This window comes from Artemia franciscana, chromosome 7, assembly GCF_032884065.1.
Source record: "Artemia franciscana chromosome 7, ASM3288406v1, whole genome shotgun sequence".
Taxonomy (NCBI): domain Eukaryota; kingdom Metazoa; phylum Arthropoda; class Branchiopoda; order Anostraca; family Artemiidae; genus Artemia; species Artemia franciscana.
In genome coordinates this window covers 24,073,535-24,087,727 of record NC_088869.1, presented here as the reverse complement: position 1 = coordinate 24,087,727, position 14,193 = coordinate 24,073,535, and the positions used below count along the sequence as shown (strand labels likewise).

At 35.4% G+C, this 14,193-nt stretch overlaps 1 protein-coding gene across 8 annotated transcripts in view; it reads right to left on the bottom strand.

Moving 5' to 3' along the window:
* LOC136029031 (uncharacterized) overlaps positions 1–6,717 on the bottom strand; it is a 118,790-nt gene extending 112,073 nt beyond the window's left edge. For 7 of the 8 annotated variants that reach the window (XR_010617948.1, XR_010617949.1, XR_010617951.1 and 4 more), the window contains exons 1-2: positions 6,413–6,717; positions 486–1,263 (exon numbers count right to left, since the gene is read on the bottom strand). Coding sequence is in view for 2 of the 8 variants with exons in the window: in XM_065707066.1 (XP_065563138.1) it covers positions 486–629 (144 nt within the window). In the remaining 6 variants the exon portion in view is untranslated. The remainder of the gene's footprint in view (positions 1–485; positions 1,264–6,412) is intronic. The other variant, XR_010617954.1, reaches the window with a different exon arrangement.
* Positions 6,718–14,193: the final 7,476 nt, after the last annotated feature.

The following is a 14,193-nucleotide window of genomic DNA, read 5'->3' as shown; positions in this document are numbered from 1 at the left end:
ACCAAAATATTCTAAGATACGGCACTATTGGGAATAAAATGAGATCCCATGGAACTAAAATGGACGAATATCCTACAACTTTAGATTAAAAAAAAAAATAATGTTCTTATATTTTATAGGCCTACAATCGGCGTTTCTTTACTTTTAAGAGCCAATAATGTTTAAAATAATGTGCTTTAAAGAATAACGTTCTTTTTTTTAAATAATATTCATACATTTTATAGGCCTACAATCGCTATTTCTTTACCTTTAAAGGCCAATAATGTTTAAAATAATGTGTTTTTAAGAATAATGTTCTTTTTAAAAATAATGTTCATACATTTTATAGGCCTACAATCAGTGTTTCTTTACTTTTAAAGGCCAATAATGTTTAAAATAATGTGTCTTTAAGAATATTGTTCTTTTTAAAAATCACTTATAAGTGATAAAATAATTAATGATAAATAAAAAAAAGTAAAAACTACTCATAAACCCCAAAAAATTACCTCAGGCGATAGGTTGCTGAGCTTGATTGTTGGCTTCATCATTCCAGTATCCTTAGAGCCTTTTGGCAGTTTCATCCAATTATCATTTTTTGCACTCTTTACACTAGAATTTTCATTCTCAACAATTTTCACAACTCGCACCATCAACAACTACTTTGCCAGATTTCTCTATCAGGTTTTCTATAACCAAAATAGAACCATCATTAACACCATCTACATTATTCTCGTGAGGTTCATCCATTGTCCTTTTGAAGTTTTTTTTCTTTCTTTTTCTCGAGGCCCTTTATCAGGTGTTTTTGTGACATTTAAAATTGGGATTTGCTCACAAGTACTTGGCACAACAGGTTTCTGAACTTCTTCAACTTTATTTTCCTTATTCACTTCACCACTCACAGATATTTTAGAACTACATTCAACTGAAGAAGGCTAAGAGAGCACTTATTCAAAAGGAGGTTAATTCACTGTTGTCAAAATTTGTGACTGAGGTACATGACCATTCATTGTATTGACATTTACCTTCTGACATTTGGCATTTTCAGTTTGTTTAGTACAACCAGCACTGGTGAACCAACACTATTTGGAATCACAACTGGAGGATATTTGTGTGAAATCTGGTCATGTATTTGTGCTGAGAACGTTGAGTCGAAGATGGATGAATGGGAGTATGTGACATTGGACTTTGCGATGAAGTCCCTACAATCAAAGTAACAGAGGCTGGAGATAGTGGCGAAGGCCCCGGAGACTGCATTGCGGCATAAGAGCTCACTTGCTGCATTACCTAAAGGTTCAAGTAAAATAATTCAAAAAAAAAAAACAATTAAAAAAAATAATAATAATAATTAGCTTCGTCTGACGTTGCACTATGCGATTTCGTGGTGCCTCAAATAGTTGATGATGCTTCTGTAAGGCAATCTTTATTCTTAAAGCGCCTGTTTTAACAAATTTAAAATATTCGCCTACAAAATGCTGCCTTTTCTTTGAAAAGCTAGTTATTCTATGCTCTTTAAACACTTGAAGAAAAAACTGAAATTAAGCAGCATTAAATTAGGAATATACCTTTAACATAAAAAAAATATGTTACTGATGGTTTTAATACAACTCCACGTATTTTCAAATATGGACAGAAAATAATATATTACAAATTATCCACATCCTTCTCCAACTTTATTATATTTTCTGCAGATACTGCCACCGGTTTGGAAAACTGAAACAGAGCTCCAAGCTCTACTTGAACAACACTGGGTCTTTGGTTTGAGAAAAAAAAAAAAAAAAAAACGATGTTGCTCAATATCTGAATATCTGGAACAGAAACGCTTTTCAAAGGAGATTGAAGTTAGGATCAAAATGGCTGAAAATTGACAAGGCAGGCTGTGAGAATATCTCTCATCATTGTAGTCAACCTTTCAAGCAGGATTCTAAAATGTCTGTAAAATGATACCTTGAGATCTCGGCTTGACCCTGAGCTCGGCTGTCAAAACCAGATGGTCAAAGCCGCCGACGATGATGCCTGACAAAATCTGCCTCTGAATCGACTTCCCTCATTCTGGTAAACACTTTTTCACTGTCAATGAAATTGTTTATTTCATCCTCCAATATTCTTTCGAAAGGTTCCATCATGGCACAAAGCATTTCGATTGCGTCGATGATGTTTATCTCCTCTACTTCAAGTTTTTCTACTGCTATCCTAATCTGGTACATGATTTTTTTCATAAATATGAAGCTAGCAATAAATTCGAAGTTTGGAATCCTTTCCAGAAGGCCGATAGCTTGCGCCTTCACATCGGTGTTCCTATCTGATTCTATTTCGTAAATGGCTAAAACTAATGCTACAAACTAAGTAACTACAGCTTGCAGGGTTTCAGCCATTCCATTTTATCAAGTCCGTGATAAGTTTTGGTACTTTAGGCTGTTTTCAATCGAAGATAGTTTCCTCGGTTCTCGGACTGTTGCATAACCATGCACTTATGCTCTGCTGAGAACTTGTGGTCACGTGAAAAAAGAATTCCATTATTTCTAAATTGATATCTCGAGATGCAAATCTCAAAATTCTTTAACATGTTTTTTCCTTCCTGTATTATAATATTAGGATTTTTGGAAAAAATATTTTTACAAAACAAGAGCTAAGAGCTCATATGGCACTTGTGACGAGGTCAGAAGAGCCAAGAGCTCATATGGCATGAGCTCTAGAAAAATTCTAAGAATCAATAGATTGATTTAAAAAGAAAACAAAAGACTTAATGCCGGTCGGAATTTATTACGCGTCTACGACATTGGCTTATTCTACCCATCAGATTTCATCCCGATCTCTCCACTCTTGAAGCGTTTTTCAAGATTCCCGGTTTCCCCCCTCCAGCTCCTCCCAATCTCACCAGATCTGGCCGCGATTTAAAGCAAGAGCTTTGAGACATGAGTTCCTTCTAAATATCAAATTTCATTAAGATCCGGTCACCCGTTTGTAAGTTAGACATACCTCAATTTTTCAAATTTTGCCGAACTAACAACCCAGCCCCCAAAAGAGAGCAAATTCAGTCCGGTTATGTCAATCACGTATCTAAGACTTGTGCTTATTCTTCCTACCAAGTTTCATCCCGATCTCTCCACTCTAAGTGTTTGCGAAGATTTCCGGTTTCCCCCTCCAACTCCCCTCAATGTCACAAGATCTGGTCAGGATTTAAAATAAGAGCTCTGAGAAATGAATTCCTTCTAAATATCAAATTTAATTAAGATCCGGTCACCCATTCGTCAGTTTAAAATGTCTCACTTGTATTGTACAATTGTAATTGACTTGAATTTGTATTGTAATTGACTTGTGCTTATTCTTCCCACCAAGTTTCATCCTGATCTCTCCACTCTAAGCGTTTTCCAAGATTTCCTGTCCCCCCTAGAACTCCCCCCATCGACACAACATCCGGTCAAGATCTAAAACAAGACATTTGAGCTACGAGATCCTTCTAAATATGAAGTTTCATTACGATCCGATCACTCCTTCTTAAGTTAAAAATACCTCATTTTTTCTAATTTTTCAGAATTAACCCTCCCCCCAACTCCCCCAAAGATAGCGGACCCGTTCCGGTTACGTCAATCACGTATCTAGGAAATGTGCTTATTTTTCCCACCAAGTTTCACCCCGATCCCTCCACTAAGCGTTTTCCAAAATTTCAGGTTTCCCCATCCAACTTCCCCCAATGTCACCGGATCCAGTCGGGATTTAAAAGAAGAGCTCAGAAAGACGGTATCCTTCTAAAATATCAAATTTCATTAAAATCTGACCACCCGTTCGTAAGTTAAAATACCTCATTTTTTCAATTTTTTCCTAATTAAAGGCCCCCCCCCCAGATGGTCAAATCGGGGAACTGACTATTTCTAACTTAATTGGTCTGGTCCCTGATACGCCTGCCAAATTTCATCGTCCTTGCTTATCTAAGTCCTAAACTAGCAAAACCGGGAAAGACGACAGAATCTGCGATCGCTATATGTCACTTGATATTTACCAAGTGACATAGAAATTACTCCAAGCAGCACTTTAGATACTTTCCCCTTTTCCTCCTCTAACCGCAAAATTTTTAAAGTCTATTGCGTCACTTGCATTTCACTGAAAACTTTTTTTATTCTGAACAGTTGTTTCAAAATATCAACGATAAATAAAGAAAATCACTAGAATAATCAAGATGTATGAAAAGAACTAATGAAAATAAACCTAATATATAATATATAAGGATATTAATCCCTGGAAACTCAGCAATTCAAGACTTTTTTCCCTTTCATTTTTTTTTTCAAAAATTAGAATTATAAGAAATGTATATAATGTACTTATTCATTAACGCGCAAATGCCGTAACAAGCTTTAGAATTTCTGCGGTTAGAGGAAGGGAAAGCGGGCAGTAACTAAATTCCATCTTGAAGTAATTTTGTTCATTTTAAATTTGATTTGAACATTCAATTTAGCTTTCACTCTTTTTAAAATTTATTTATTCATCTACATCGGTATCCATTATTTTTATGTTTGATACGATTATTTGTCTGAATTCTTTTCATTTTGGATTTCACTTATTATTTAATTTTAGTTTCAGGTCGTTCCAAGTTTGAATTACTATTGGACTATTCAGCAGATCTCAAGTCTGATATGACCCTTTGCTTTTCTTTGAAAAACTTCTTTACGGAATTTTTGTGTTATTACTTTAATTTCCCTTCCGTTTTTTGATTGCCAAAGTTTGTTATTTGTTAATATAATGAATATCTCTCCAGTTTTTATGTCTTTGGCTTAAAAATTAAAATATTCTATTCTAATTTAGTAGGGCTAATCAGTGTATATTTGTTTATTTCAATAGTCCCATCAGCATTCCCAGAAGGGGAACTTTTTTTTGTGTTTTTCAACAGAAAACTGAATATTAGAGACAAATAATCAATAGAAAAAAAATTAATAACAAAAAAAAACATTAATAACAATTCATACAAAGAGCCGCTATTTGTATCTATTCATAAAATAATATATCTATTCAAAATTATTAGTTGTGGTGAAAAATAGATTTGTTTCGTTTAGTTTTCATTTTAAAGCCAACATGTTTTCCTTTTAACACAAGTTAGACCATGGTCAAATAATAAATACAAGAGCGCCATCTATTTCAGAACAATGATAACTTTTCCAAGATGTTAGAATAACAATGTGGTGTCTTTCTTGCCATTGATGGCATTATCCATTCCGCGCACAATAGAATTTGCTTGTAGCATTCTCTTTTGGATATTTTGCTCGAAAGCTTAAATCCTTTGCACAAAATATCCTCTTCAATGGGGGCTGTTTTGCCTTGTACGTAAAATGCTGTTAAAAATTACACCCATATTCTGTTTTAATTTTATTTGACATAATTTTTTTTATTAATAACGTAATGGCCTGGCGTTGGTTATTCCATGGACATTGGGCAGGTTTCAAGGTGGTGGGATTAATGTTTTGCAATATTTGATATAAAATGCTTTTATATATCTTATTTGAATCTTCCTGCTCTGCATTTTTTTCTTTTTTTTAAGATTAAAATGATTCCCTTTTAAAACAATCTACACTAACTGGCATTTTTAGGACCAGCCAAAGCTAATGGCATATTATGTTGGTACACTTCCAAAATCAGAGAGATATACTCTGAAGATCAAAATATGGACTCAAACGTTCAAGCAAAGGCCCGCAATGTAATTATTTTGAGCTTGATGCATAAGTATTCAAACTATACTATCCTGCAAAATCTTTTTTTGCAGTCTTTTTCCTTTTTGATGGTTATGACAAGAGACATTTGTTGAAAATATATATTGTTTCCAGCAACAACACAATCAAGGCTTGTAGCTTAGTTTGTCAAGACTAATTTCCAACTGTTAAGGTTTCAGTTTTTCATTTCTTATTACTTATTCAAAAATTAAAAAATTAGTTTTTAAAAATTAAAAATTTCTTATTACTTATTCCATATAACTAAAATTTCAAAAATTACACATGCTCTATTTCAAATGGAAATAAAGGGATTTTCCTGATAAAATATGCCCAAGGTTAACTGTTATGCCCTGTAGCGTTATTTCATTTTGTATCAGACTAAGACTAACACATACTAAACAAAGATTAAAAATGAAAATTATGAAGAATGAGACGTGAAAATGGAGGATAAGAAGAGTGAGAAATATGAAATGAGACACGAGAAAGAAGAATTAAATAACTAGTTCCAGTTCCAAAAATTATAGGGAGGTATATGGACTAACAACAAGTCCTTTCACCTCTTTGGCTACTTCTTCAGAAAAAACTAGCCACTGGAAGCACTATTCTCCTCCAGTCAGCAAACAATGAATACAATTATACACAATAATACATTGTTATTGATTATGGGATGTGCGGGTACCTGAGCTACCTGTCCCATAACAAGAATAATGACAGAAGAATTCGAAATGTATAATAACCTTGATTAGGACCAGCAAAAATAATTGAAAAACTTTTCAAAAGAGTTTTCCAAAGTTCGGGTCTTCCAGGTTACTGCACAGCTCCCTCAATCCCATCTTTTAGTTGAATAGCATCCGAAGAGGTCAAAGCCAGAGCCTGAATCAGCTGTTGATTCACCTGTTCATCTCCAGAGCTTAACAATTGTTTCTAATATCCTTTCCCAATCCGTGGATTAAAGAGAATAGTCTTCTCTCTGGAATGAGTTGTGACAGCAGTTGTAAGTGGAAGCTGAGGAAGTACTGAAAAAATTAAGAAATTCACGACTAGAACCTAAATTTCCCATTAAGACACAGACAGCTGAAGAAGCTGAAGTTGTAAGGGACTTAAAAGTGAAGTTGGAAGTTTAGGCAGTACTGACAGCACTAAAAGATCAATTACTATAAATTAAATTTACCAATAACATAGAGAAAGTTGTAGAAGTTGAATTTGAGGAACTAATTGAAAAAATTTAAATATTAGATCACTAAAACCTAAAATGGCTCAAAAGTTGTAAATATTGAAGAAGTTGATGAGGTACTATTGGAAATCCTAATGAATAATTACTTGAACCTAAATTTGCCAATAAGATACAGAAAGTTGAAGTTGAGGAACTAAAAGAAATATTAAATTAATTGCTAGATCCTCAATTTGTAGGTAAAATACAGAAAGTTGAATACCTTTTAAGTTGAAGTTAAGACAGTACTGGAAATATTAAAAGCTCAATTACTAGAAACTAAATTTGCCAGTAAGACACATAAAGTTGAAGTTGACAGGGACATGAAAGTAAAATTAGAAATTGAGGAAGTACTGAAAATACTAAATGACACATTACTAGAACATCAATATGACAATAAGTTAAAGAGGCAAAAATTTATGGACGTGACTAACCGATAAATTTCCGATAAAATAGATAATTTTAGATAGTCCTTGACAGAAATGTACTCTGGTTTTTTCATGCAAGGAAAGAAAGTTAGGAAAAAATTACAACAATCTTGAAATTTTTGGGACCACTCCTGCAAAATAGTTTTTTTTTTCCTTTTTGATGGTTATGACAAGAGACATTCAAAAGACATTCTTCAAAAAAAAAATTTTTTCAGCAATAGCACAATCAAGGCTTGTAGCTTTGGGGATTGCAGGATGCAGTAGCTCAACTCTTATTTGTGATAATTCCAGTTCAAAGTTTGTCAAGACCAATTTCTAATTGTTAAGGTTTCAGTTTTCCATTTCTAGAAATTTCTGTTATTTTTCCGCTTGGGAAATTAACAAGTAATTTACAGTAATTACTTATTGCTGCAGATTTATGCCAGTGAAACATTTTTTTACGAGCCGTATTTAGTTTCATTTAGGTTTTATTTTTCAGTGCGTGTTTTTATTTAAATGTTTTAGCACAGTAGTCTAAAATATTCTCTTCGGAAATTATTCTGATTAGCCCCAAAATATTCTAATTTACTTAAAAAATTACAAAATGATTACAAGCGTTAGGTTATTTATTTGAAATTTTCCGGCCCTTAAATTTGTAAGCTCGATGCAAGTGTCCCCCGCCCCGCCCCCCACGTAAAAACACCTTTGAAAATACCGAGGGAGAAGTCAAGTTTTTTTGGAAAAAAGAAGAAAATTAGTGTTGGTGAATAGTGTTGGTCAGTTAGTGAGTAGTATTGGAAAGTGAATAGTGTTGGTCAAAAAGCATCAACTTTGAAGAAAAATAAAACAAGTACATAAAATATACTAAACAAAAATCGTCGTCATAGAAATTGGAGCAACAGATAACTTGCAAGCTGAATACATCACGAAAAATTAACTACAGAGAAAAAAGAAGTATGTGGAGAAACTGAGAAACAAAATATGAGCACTTTAAATAGAAATCAGAGCGATTAAGGGCAAAACCAAAAATGTGGCTACAAAAATAATTGATATTGTGAAAATATGCTCATTGAGCATAGACACAATGTAAAAAAGACTTAAATTACAAAAAAGAAGAAAAAGACTTGAAAATTAGTAGAGACAGCTGTCGTGGCCTCTGTCAACTGAGATTAAAGCCGAACTCCTAGCTGAAATCTGTTAGTTTCAAACAAGAGCTAAGAGCTCATATGACACTTGTGACGAGGCAAGAAGAGCTAAGAGCCAAGAGCTCATATGGTATGAGCTCTAACAAAATTCTATGAACCAATAGATTAATTTAAAAAGAAAATCAGAGGCTTAATTCCGGTCAGGAGTTTCATTAAAAAGATCCGATCACCCATCATTAAAAATGATGGGTGATCTTTTCATTAAAACCGATCTTTTCATTAAAAAGATCGGATCTTAATTTTCATTAAGATCCGATCACCCACTCGTAAGTTATAAATACCTCATTTTTTTTCAATTTTTCCTCTCTCTTTAGCTCCCCACATGGTCGCATCTGGAAAAACGACTTTATCAAGTAAATTTGTGCAGCTCCCTGACACACCTACCAATTTTCATCATCTTGGCACGTTCAGAAGCACCAAACTCACCAAAACACTGAACCCCTCCCCCCAACTCCCCCAAAGAGAGTCGGAATTTTTAAATAATCGTCGGAATTTTTAAAAAAAAGTATTTTTTAAAATTCCTGGTCGGAATTTTTAAATAAGAGCTCTAAGACACGAGTTCCTTCTAAATATCAAATTTCTTTAAGATCCAGTCACCCGTTCTTAAGTTAGAAATACCTCGATTTTTCTAATTTTTCCAAATTAACCACCCCCAACTCCTCCAAAGGGAACGGATCCGTTCCAATTACGTAACTAGAATTTGAGCTTATTCTTCCCATCAAGTTTCATATCGATCTCTCCAATCTAAGCGTTTTCCAAGTTTTCTGTTTTCCCCTCCAGCCCCCTATGTCCCCGGATCCGATTCGAGTCGAAAATGGAGCATCTGAGACATTATATCCTTCTATATCAAGTTTCATTAATATCCGATCGCCTATTTGTAAGATAAAGATACCCCAATTTTCACGTTTTCCAAGAAATCCGGCTTCTCCTTCAACTCTCTTCCCCCCCCCCCCCAATGTCACAGGATCTGGTCGGAATTTAAAATAAGAGCTCTAAAGCACAAGATCCTTCTAAATATCAAATTTCATTAAGATCTGATCAGCTCTTTGTAAGTTAAAAATACCTCATTTTTTCTAATTCTTCCGAACTATCCCCCCACTCCACCAAAGAGAGCGAATCCAGTCCAGTTATGTCAGTCACGTATCTTGGACTTGTTTTTATTCTTCCCACCCAGTTTCATCCTGATCTCTCAGCTTTAAGTATTTTCCAAGATTTCCGGTCCCCCCCCCCCCCCCCCCCCCCCAATGACGCTGGATCCAGTTGGAATTTAAAATAAGAGATCTGAGTTACAAGGTGCTTCTAAATATGAAGTTTCATTAAGATCTGATCAGTCCTTTGTATGTTAAAAATACGTCATTTTTTCTAATTTTTAGAATTAAACAAACTTCCCCAAATAGAGCGGATTCGTTCCGATTATGTCAATCACGTATCTAGGACTTCTGCTTATTTTTCCCTCCAAGTTTCATTCTGATCCCTCCACTCAAAGCGTTTTCCAAGATTTAAGGTCCCCCAGTCCCCCCAATGTCACTAGATCCGGTCGTGATTTAAAATAAGAGCTCTGAGACACGATACCCTTCTAAATATCGAATTTCATTGAGATCAGATCACCCCTTCGTCAGTTAAAAACACCTCATTTTTTTAATTTTTCGGAATTAAACCTCCCCCCCCCCAAATACCCCAAAGAGAGTGGATCCGTTCTGGTTATGTCAATCACGCATCTAGGACTCGTGCTTATTTTTCCCACCAAGTTTCATCCTGATCCCTCCACTCTAAGCGTTTTCCAAGATTTTAGGTTCCCACCCAGCCCCCCCCCCCCCAACGTCACCAGATTTTGTCAAGATTTAAAATAAGCGCTCTGAGACACGATGTCCTTCCAAACATCAAGTTTCATTAAGATCTGACCACCCGTTTGAAAGTTAAAAATACCTCATTTTTTCTGATTTTTCCGATTTAACCGTCCCCCCCCCCCCCAGATGGTCAAATTGGGGAAACAACAATTTCTAATTCAATCTGGTCTGGTTCCTGATACTCCTGCCAAATTTCATCGTCCTAGCTTACCTGGAAGTGCCTAAAGTAGCAAAACCAGGATAGACAGACCAACAGAATTTGCAATTGCTATATGTCACTTGGTAGATACCAAGTGCCATAAAAAAAACAGTTGGTAAATTTACTTGCTCCTCCCCTCCCCCCAAATAAATGGCTAGTAATGACCCTAGTAAAGAGGACATTCAACAAAGGCATACAGAGCTAGATGCCAACAGAGCTAGTGAACATGAAAGCCAACACTAAACACTATTAAAAGAGATCACTGAATACATTGCAGAATCAATCACAACAATGTTTGAGATGTCTTTCACTTCCAAATAATTACAGGCTGGCTAAAATAAAGCCAGAAAGGTTCTTAGTTGTTAACATAACAAGAGCCAAGGACCTTGCAAGCAATTAGCCTACTGGCATTTAAGTCGCCCATGGGTGGGTTGTATGTAAAGTACTTGAGGGGGTCATAAATAAAGCCATAGTCTTGCATCCTAAACAATTCAACTGTTCTGCAAAAGCCAACATGGCATAGTGACCTATATCTCAATCCCTTTCAACTGACAATGAGAGGACAAATCAGGAAGCTGCAGGTCCCCTGTTACAGTAGACAAGAGCACCACTACTTCTCAAGTGTGTCCAATCTTACCCTGGAATAGGCAATCAAAGGCCACTGTCCAACCTTAAACCCAAAGAGCCTTCAAGAAACGAGTTGGTCAATACTTTAGTAATGCCGATTGGGGGCTAAACTGGGATATCAGATCATAACCTAGAAAACCACCAGCAAGATTTCTACAGGAGGTTCAACTCTACCTTATCTAGCTGGATTGATAGCAATGAATGCCCAGATAAGGAAAAGCTACTGAACAATTACTAGCAATCAACAAGGTCAGAGTAAGGAGATGGAGATACTGGGGACACATGATTGATACACCACAGGATCCCTCCCATAATTACACTGCTGGACTCTACCCTGTCTTTAAAGGGGGGAAGGGCAAAACCCAATGGATCAGTTGTAAGAGAAAGAGACAATTCTTAGAAACTGTTCTGAATGAGCACGGGTCCTTGAAACAATATCAGCTGAATTGAAGGTCTACCATTGCTGCCTAATGACCTTCTAGCCATGGGAAGTCCTAATTAAGTTTTAAATAAGCCTGTTCCTATGGCCATAAAATGGAATGTCACGGGGATCTATTTTCAAATAGACTTATAACTATAAGATATACAACTATATACAACTTATAACTATAAGAGAGCACAAAGGTCTCAACCTTTCTCTCATTATAGCCCAAGAGAATGGGATTGAACCGCACTTTTCGCGCAGCTTTCTGTTTAAAAAACGGTCAGTCACCTGGTTACCCAGAACAACCTGTAGGCAATTTCTCTGAAAAGCATATAGCAAATCTTCATTCGCTTTTTGGAGCTTCCATGCTTCAGAACCATAATTGACCATTGCCATCATTGTAGCTTCCAAAATTCTAATCTTGGTTTGGAGACTTAGCTTATTATTCTTGTAGCCCTGCCAGGAAGCTTCACATAACATCCCCTGCCAGGGTTGACATCTGAATAGTTTTAAATGTGTATAGTCAAAGAATGAAAGAACTTGAACTTGAACTTCAATTGCAACCACAGACAACATGCTTTTCGGTTTACCCCTTGACAGTTGGTGGAAAAAGACAATCTTCAGAATCTGTCATCCTTCGTCTGCAGAACAAGCCAAAGCCATCTCATCCTTTTTCTTATTATAGCCCTAGAAAGCTATATTGAACCACCGTTCTTGTACAGGCTACTGTAAGAAATACAGTCAGTCAACCAGTTACTCAGATTAATCTGCAGGCAATTTCTGTGGAAAACGTGAAGCAAACGTTCATCCACTTTTCAGAGCACTTATACTTCAGAACTAAATTTTACCACATCACTGTAGCTTCCAAATTTCTAACCAAGGTTTGCAGACATCTTCTTATTCCTGAAAGCTTCTTTCAGCTGTGAAGAAACACCCTGAGTCCTGAATATTCTACTTTGAACATCTTCACTGCTCCCATCATCTTTACTAATAATACTACCAAGGAAAGTGAAGCTGTCCATCTGATCAATCTTTTCGTTACCCAAAATTACCCTTTTATCTTCACCTATTCCTAATTAGCAACTTAGTCTTCTTAACATAAATTTTCAAACTTATCCTGGCACCCTGGACTCACAAAACCTCTAAAAGTGTGTTCATTTTGCTCACACTTTCATCTAAGATGCTTAAATCATCAGCATAATCCAAGTCTAGGAAAGCTTTCCTTCTCATTTGATTCCGTGTTCTCCCATTGCCTTTCCTGTACTCCTTAAGGCAAAGTTCATCCAAATGATCAACATAAGGGCGGATAGAACAGAACCCAATTCAACTCCTGATTTAATACAAAACCAGCTGCTAAGCTCATTTCCTATATTAACCACAGCAGGGTTAATGTTGCACTGCCACAAATCACTTTAATGTATAAGTCTGGTATACCATACAAGGATAACTGCTCATAACCTATAAAACTAAGGTCCAAAGGTGCTTGATAACTTGATTACTACCCTAAGGGTGAAAATTTGGTCAACACTTCATCTACTCTTTCTAAAACCTCACTATTCTTTTTTTTTCACTTTGTCCACAGTATCTCTCAGTCTAAAAAGTATAATATTACTAACTAATTTGCTACCTACAGAGACCAGGCTAATGCCTTGCTAATTACCACACACTTTCTTATAATATGCTACACTCTATATATGTTAGGATGAAGCTTATTTTTCAAGTTTGAAAATATCACCTTCTTACCCCTTGATTTTGTTCAGGTACATAAAATAATATAACATACAAAATTTCACCCTTATATTTGAATATTTAGGGGTAGCTCAATGACACTAATGTTTTGAATACCAAATACAATGGTTTTGCATATTGTTTAAAACACAATCTATGTTAATCTTCCAATGTAAGCACTAATTATTAGCCTGGTTTAGTCTTACTGATTTAACTGAGGAACCTCAAACTTGTTTAATATTCTTTGCAATAGCATACATGTTTTTTTTAAATTACAAAAATTAATTAACTGTTTTTACATTTTATTAATCTATATACTGTGTATGGGTTGATTACTTTTCATTTTATTAAGACTAGTTCAACTATTTTTAAAAAATCAATTGATATCTTTGATGTTAAATTACATATTTTCATGTACCATTGCCATGCTGTTTACAATGTTCTAATATAGATGTCAAATGATGCAATGACGTAATCAACCAGGTCTCAGATGCAAGTCTATCTTCTTGGCAGCACTGTGACTGAACTAAATGGAAGTACCATAAATACGTATGACACTTGGTCTATTTCTATATAACCACCTGTAAAAGGGTGAAACAATTAGACAATCTTCAACTTCAACTATCAAAGAGACAGCAACATTTTGGCATAAAGCCCGGATTCCAACTAGAGATGTGCAGAATTGTTGAACTAAACTACAGAATTATCTGAAGACTGGCGCTTATTGAAAAAGAGCAAAGGTAGGCAGTCAGTTACACAACAATCAAGAGAAGCAGAGTTTCTCTGTAAGCTGGACAACCTTTTTGACATTATTCATGCAAACACTATGAACATAATGAAAATAGCAGAAGATAAACGGTTTTTACTGGCT